Below are 7,500 nucleotides of genomic sequence, written 5' to 3' on the forward strand. Positions count from 1 at the left end.
CTTCTGACTGCTGTCTGCTTCTGGTTCTTCTGACTGCTGTCTGCTTCTGGTTCTGACTGCTGTCTGCTTCTGGTTCTTCTGACTGCTGTCTGGTTCTGGTTCTGACTGCTGTCTGCTTCTAGTTCTTCTGACTGCTGTCTGGTTCTGGTCCTGACTGCTGTATACTTCTGGTTCTTCTGACTGCTGTATACTTCTGGTTCTTCTGACTGCTGTATACTCTGTTCTGGTTCTTCTGACTGCTCTGTACTGATTCTTGTCACTGTAACTCCCTCTTCATTCTGGTGTCCTCTTGTCCTTGCACTCCCCCGCTAGCTGTAAAAGGCTATGGTACCTTTAATTAGATATTTCACCGCCCCAGGCGACCTTAGCTGACAGTGAGGAGTCATGTTAACTCTCTACATACGAACGGCGAAAGAGACGACGTTAACAGCATTTCAGCCCAATTACCATCATCAAAATATAAAACAGTGCAAGCGGAAGGCTCTTATACTGAATGTTGACAAAGTACACCACAATTCTGACGACGGAAGCTAAAGGTTGGGTCATTCAGACACCCACTGCACATCCGAGGGTCTGTGTAGAGGAGAAGAGAGGACTGTGCGTCCTGAGTGAGTTAAAAGGACCTTATTTCATACTGTAACAAAGCTTCACAGTTGCAGCCAGTTTCCCACCAATAGAAATAACGTTTGCTCCCTGACCCAGTTTAAAGTGAACAAATACATTGTGTTATTTTGACGTGAACCAAAGCCTTGTGAACGAGAGCATCGTATGTGAAATTTCGACGCTGGGGAGTGTTTTTGATTTGATTTGATTTGCTTTTCACACAGAAACATGGCAGTGAAATAGTTAACCGTGACACCACCGATGTCCTCCTTATGTCTGCAGGCTGTCCAAATCCACAGTTCAACGACAAGACCATAGTGACGCCGTCCACCTCGGACTACAGTCTGGGCACCAGGCTGACCGTCAGCTGCCACCCAGGGTACGCCTTCTCCGCCCTGGAGTTCCGGGACCACAGCGTTCAGGACGGGCACGAGGCCCTCCGGCAGGTGGTCATCCAGTGTCAGGCTGGCGGCACCTGGGGCGTCGGGGCCAAGCCCGTGTGTGAACGTGAGTGTGGGGGACCCGCTGCGTGCCTTCGGCTTCGGGGTGCAGAGTAGACAAGACCAGATGAGTAGACAAGACCAGATGAATTGTGGATATAGAGTAGACAAGACCAGATGAACTGAGGATATAAAGTAGACAAGACCAGATGAACTGAGGATATAGAGTAGACAAGACCAGATGAACTGAGGATATAGAGTAGACAAGACCAGATGAACTGAGGATATAGAGTAGACAAGACCAGATGAATTGAGAATATATAGACAAGACCAGATGAATTGAGGATGTAGAGTAGACAAGACCTGATGAATTGAGAATATAGAGTAGACAAGACCAGATGAACTCAGAACATAGAGTAGACAAGACCAGATGAATTGAGAATATAGAATAGACAAGACCAGATGAACTGAGGATGTAGAGTAGACAAGACCAGATGAATTGAGGATGTAGAGTAGACAAGACAAGAAGACTTGATACATTAGATAAGACACGGCAAGTTGAGAAAAGAGAGGAAACCAGACAAGACAAGACGAATTTAGAATAAAGAGGAGACAAGACAAGAAGACTTTGATATAGAGTATACAAGGCAAGAAGAAATTAAAATGAAGAGTAGACAAGACAAGAATATGTTAATAATAAGAAGAAAACACACACACACACACACACACACACACACACACACACACACACACACACACACACACACACACACACACAATGTAGTATATAGAAGAGAACAGTAAATCATGAAGCTGCATCAAATTCCAGTCAACAAGCATTAAAGTGTGTGTGTGTGTGTGTGTGCGTGTGTGTGTGTGTGTGTGTGTGTGTGTGTGTGCGTGTGTGTGTGTGTGTGTGTGTGTGGGTGTGTGTGTATGTGTCTGTGTGTGTGTGTGTGTGTGTGTGTGTGTGTGTGTGCGTGTGTGTGTGTGTGTGTGTGTGTGTGTGTGTGTGTGTGTGTGTGTGTGTGTGTGTGTGTGTGTGTGTGTGTGTGCAGCGAGGTACTGCGGTCAGCCAGAGTCAGTGACCAACGCCTACATCGTGGAGTCGAGCGGCGTGACGTACCAGGCCACTGTCCGCTTCCAGTGCTACCCGGGGTTCGCCATGCAGGGCCAGGACACCGTCACCTGCACTGACCAGGGCCAATGGACCACCCGCCCCACCTGCCTCAGTCAGTCACCGATCAGCTCGCTTCTTTGCTGTCTGGCTTTCTGCTCTTGTCTGTCATTTCTTGTCCTTTCTTTCTTTCTGTCTTTCCATATGTGTGTGTGTGTGTGTGTGTGTGTGTGTGTGTGTGTGTGTGTGTGTGTGTACCATTACGAAACCGCTTTAACAACCATAACTAAAGAACAACAGACCACACACACACACAACCACCTCCACCACCATCACCACACACACACACACGCGCACACACACACACACACACACACACACATATATATATATATATATCAATCACAGCACACCATACCACACACCAAACACACACACACACACACACACACACACCACCACCACCACCACCACACACACACACACACACACACACACACACCACCACCACCACCACCACCACCACCACCACACACACACACACACACACACACACACACCACCACCACCACCACCACCACCACCACACACACACACACCACCACCATCACCACCACCACCACCACGCCCCCCACCCCACCCCCACACGGTTATCTCCCATGTTCAGCCGCGGCCTGCCCCTCACTGCCGGAGACGATCGGGAACGGGCAGCAGGTGATCCGTTCTGGGGACGGCACGGAGTTCAGCTCTGTGGTGGAGTACGTGTGTGTGTCAGGCTATCAGATCGTCGGCACCCCGGTCCTCTTCTGCGGCTCCGATGGGCGCTGGACCGCCAACGTGCCCAGGTGTCAAGGTCAGTCTTCATCGTGTGTGTTCTCCTTTCCTTATGGTTTAACCCATTCCACAGAGTTTACAGTGCCCAAGTGTCAAGGTCAGTCTTCATTGTGTGTGTTCTCCTTTCCTTATGGTTTAACCCATTCCACAGAGTTTACAGTGCCCAGGTGTGAAGTCAGTCTTCATTGTGTGTGTTCTCTTTTCCTTATGGTTTAACCTATTCAACAGAGTTTACAGTGCTCAGGTGTGAAGTCAGTCTGCATTGTGTGTGTTCTCCTTTCTTTCTGGTTTAACCCATTCAGTGCGAGTTTACAGTGCTCAGGTGTGAAGTCAGTCTGCATTGTGTGTGTTCTCCTTTCTTTCTGGTTTAACCTATTCAACAGAGTTTACAGTGCTCAGGTGTGAAGTCAGTCTGCATTGTATATGTTCTTTTCCTTTCTTGTTTAACCCATTCAATCCGACAGAGTTTTCGGTGCCCACGTGTCAAAGTCAGTCTGCATTGTTCGTGTTCTTTTCCTTTCTTTCTTGTTTAACCCATTCAATACTACAGAGTTTACGGCCTCAGCAGGCTTACCTGTCATACTGATGGGTACAGACGCAGGAAAAATACTGAAATCAAACCGTATTTCCTTCTCCTCCAAATCAACTTGTGGACACAGCCGGCACGCTGTTGAAGTCAGTTCCCTTGGCTTGCAGGTGACCAATATGGAGGAACAAAGAAATCGTTTCAGTGAAACAAAGTTTGATGTCAGCACGTTGCATGGGCGCGGGGCTGAATAAGTTAACCCCGTTGACAGCTGGCCCACTGTGAAACGAGATCCCTGTTGCACCAGTTTTAATTCAGTGCATTTCCTACATCGTCTGGACATTTTAGTGATGTCGTTGATTTTTGCTGAACAAAGGTCAATGTCATCTCAAGAGGAAGAAGTGCCAATGAATAATGATGACTGACGTCCTGACCTGTTAAGTTCAGCATTATCTCCGTGAGGTGACGTCCCTCTAACAAAGCATTATCTCCGTGAGGTGACGTCCCTCTAACAAAGCATTATCTCCGTGAGGTGACGTCCCTCTAACAAAGTATTATCTTCATGAGGCGACATCCCTCCTCTAACAAAACATTATCTCTGTCAGGTGACATCCCTCCTCTAACAAAGCATTATCTCTGTCAGGTGACATCCCTCCTCTAACAAAGCATTATCTCTGTCAGGTGACATCCCTCCTCTAACAAAGCATTATCTCTGTCAGGTGACATCCCTCCTCTAACAAAGCATTATCTCTGTCAGGTGACATCCCTCCTCTAACAAAACATTATCTCTGTCAGGTGACATCCCTCCTCTAACAAAGCATTATCTCTGTCAGGTGACATCCCTCCTCTAACAAAGCATTATCTCTGTCAGGTGACATCCCTCCTCTAACAAAACATTATCTCTGTCAGGTGACATCCCTCCTCTAACAAAGCATTATCTCCGTGAGTTAATTGAACTCCACCTGCCGCAGTGCTGACGTGTCACGTGCCCAGCCTCCCCAACGGGGTGGTGGAGAGGGGGGGCCAGATGATCGGCGTGGGGGAGAGCGTGACGGCCACCTGTCAGGACGGCTACGTCAGCAACATGGCGGGCGGGGGGTCGGCCTCCCTCACCTGTCTGGGGGACCGGACCCTGCAGGGGCTGGACTCCTTCACCTGTACCTGTGAGTGACGGTGACGGTGGTGGTGGTGGTGGTGACGGTGATGGTGGTGGTGGTGGTGGTGACGGTGATGGTGGTGGTGATGGTGGTGGTGGTGGCGGTGGTGGTGACGGTGGTGGTGGTGGTGGTGATGGTGGTGGTGGTGGCGGTGGTGGTGATGGTGGTGGTGGTGATGGTGGTGGTAATGGTGGTGGTGGTGATGGTGATGGTGGTGGTGGTGGTGGTGGTGGTGGTGACGGTGATGGTGGTGGTGATGGTGGTGGTGGTGGCGGTGGTGGTGACGGTGGTGGTGGTGGTGGTGATGGTGGTGGTGGTGGCGGTGGTGGTGATGGTGGTGGTGGTGATGGTGGTGGTAATGGTGGTGATGGTGACGGTGATGGTGATGGTGGTGATGGTGACGGTGATGGTGGTGGTGATGGTGGTGGTGGTGATGGTGGTGGTGATGGTGACAGCGATGGTGGTGGTGGTGGTGACGGTGATGGTGGTGGTGATGGTGGTGGTGGTGGTGACGGTGATGGTGGTGGTGGTGGTGGTGACGGTGATGGTGGTGGTGATGGTGGTGATGGTGGTGGTGGTGGTGGTGACGGTGATGGTGGTGGTGGTGATGGTGGTGGTGATGGTGGTGGTGGTGATGGTGGTGGTAATGGTGGTGGTGGTGATGGTGATGGTGGTGGTGGTGGTGGCGGTGGTGGTGATGGTGGTGGTGGTGGTGGTGGTGATGGTGGTGGTGATGGTGATGGTGACGGCGATGGTGGTGGTGGTGGTGGTGGTGACGGTGGTGGTGGTGGTGATGACGGTGATGGTGATGGTGATGGTGGTGGTGGTGATGGTGGTGGTGATGGTGGTGGTGGTTATGGTGGTGGTGATGGTGGTGGTGATGATGATGGTAATGGTGGTGATGGTGGTGGTGATAATAGTGGTGACGGTGATGGTGATGATGGTGATGATGATGATGATGGTGATTATGGTGGTGATGGTGATGGTGATGATGATGATGGTGACGATGATGATGGTGGTGATAATGGTGATGATAATGCTGGTGATGTGGTAATGGTGATGATAATGATGGTAATGATGATAATGGTGATGATAATGATGATGATGATGTTTGTATGGATGTGCGCGCGCGTGCGTGCGTGCTTGTGCCTGCGTGCGCACGCTCATGTGTGTGTGTGTGTGCGTGTGTGTGTGTGTGTGTGTGCGTCTGTGTGTCTGTATGTTCGCACGCGTGACCTATGCTTTTGTGTCCAGACCGAAGCAAATGCCAGGAGGATCCCGACTACTGCCAACAGCTGTGCCAGGACTCGGAATTCCAGAACCGGACCTGCTCTTGCCTGGACGGCTACACACTGAACGCAGACCTCAGGACTTGTGCCAGTCAGTCAGCGCTCTTTTTTCTTTTTTTTTATATGCCTTCTTCTCTCATTCAACGTTTCCACAGTTCGTGCGTTTGTCCATCGACATGTTTTCTGCTGTGGCCGTTGTTCAGAGTCACCTGAAAATGGACACGAAACGAAAGTGGGATGGAAACATTGAAATAACGAGGGCAGTGACATGTTTCTCCTACCAAGGATCTTATATCTTATATTAACCCATGTCTTGGGTTATTGGGAAACATAAAGTCATGTGACGGATATATATATATATGCATCATCGGAGGAATGTCATTGCCCACGTTATTCACAATGTCTCTCTCTCTCTCTCTCTCTCTCTCTCTCTCTCTCTCTCTCTCTCTCTCTCTCACACACACACACACACACACACACACACTCACTCACTCACTCTCTCTCTCCCTCCTCCTCCCCCCTCTCTCTCTCTCCACACACACACGCGCGCGCGCGCGCGCACACACACACACACACACACACACACACACACACACACACACACACACACACAGATATATATAATATATATAGTTCTTGTTGTCTGTCGCTGCTGCTGCTACTGTTGGTGGTAGTGGTGGTGATGGTAGTGATGTTGATGATGATGATGATGATGGTGATGGTAATGATGGTAGTGATGGCTGTAGTAGAAGAGGTAGCACAAGTAGTAATGGGTGTCGTTGTTTGGTACGAAGTACTCATACAAAGACCACATCACGAATGAAGAAGTCAAGAGACGCATCCGCAATGAAATCAGGCCCTATACTGACCTTCAAACACTCGCCAGACAACGAAAACTGAAGTGGTTTGGTCATGTCACACGCTCCTCTGGTCTTGCTAAAACAGTCTTACAATGCACAGTGAGGGGAGGAAGAAGAAGAGGCTGAAGAAGAGATGGGAGGACAACATTCGAGAGTGGACAGGCATGGAGCTGAGAGACACCCTGAGAGCGGCCGAGAGACGCGAGGACTGGAGTAAGGTGGTTGACAAAGCTTCAAAGGCGCCCCAAAGGATTCGGAATCTGAGGGATCGGTGACGGTGACGGTGACTCAACAGTATCGTTATCGCTGTCGTTGTTATCGTTATTATTGCTGCTGCTGCTGTGATTATTCCATGTGGCCCACTCACGTGTTATCTGTTCCCATGCAGACATTGACGAATGCGCCAACAACTCAGCGGGGTGTGACCACACGTGCACGGACATCTCGGGTGGCTACCAGTGCAGCTGCGACCCGGGCTTCGTCCTCTTCTCCTACAACGGCGTTCAGGGCCACTACCTGGCCCACAATGAGGACGGCCACAGGCCGGGCGACGTCAGGCGCTTCAACCACACCTGTCTGCGTACGTTTCTACATCTGTGTGTGTGGGTGGGGGGAGGGGGGGGGAGAGTGTAAGGAAGGGGTGTGTGAGGGCTGTGGATATGTGTGCGTGTGTG

The 7,500-nt window shown here is 50.3% G+C and overlaps 1 protein-coding gene across 1 annotated transcript in view; it reads left to right on the forward strand.

Annotated features, from left to right (window-relative positions):
- Positions 1 to 7,500, forward strand: part of LOC143293161 (uncharacterized) — a 212,381-nt gene that overhangs the window by 81,687 nt on the left and 123,194 nt on the right. The window contains exons 13-18 of the mRNA XM_076604084.1: positions 886 to 1,110; positions 2,102 to 2,275; positions 2,828 to 3,013; positions 4,492 to 4,683; positions 5,932 to 6,057; positions 7,215 to 7,406. Coding sequence (XP_076460199.1) covers positions 886 to 1,110; positions 2,102 to 2,275; positions 2,828 to 3,013; positions 4,492 to 4,683; positions 5,932 to 6,057; positions 7,215 to 7,406 — 1,095 coding nt within the window. The remainder of the gene's footprint in view (positions 1 to 885; positions 1,111 to 2,101; positions 2,276 to 2,827; positions 3,014 to 4,491; positions 4,684 to 5,931; positions 6,058 to 7,214; positions 7,407 to 7,500) is intronic.

Source organism: Babylonia areolata, chromosome 18 (assembly GCF_041734735.1).
Source record: "Babylonia areolata isolate BAREFJ2019XMU chromosome 18, ASM4173473v1, whole genome shotgun sequence".
NCBI lineage: Eukaryota > Metazoa > Mollusca > Gastropoda > Neogastropoda > Buccinidae > Babylonia > Babylonia areolata.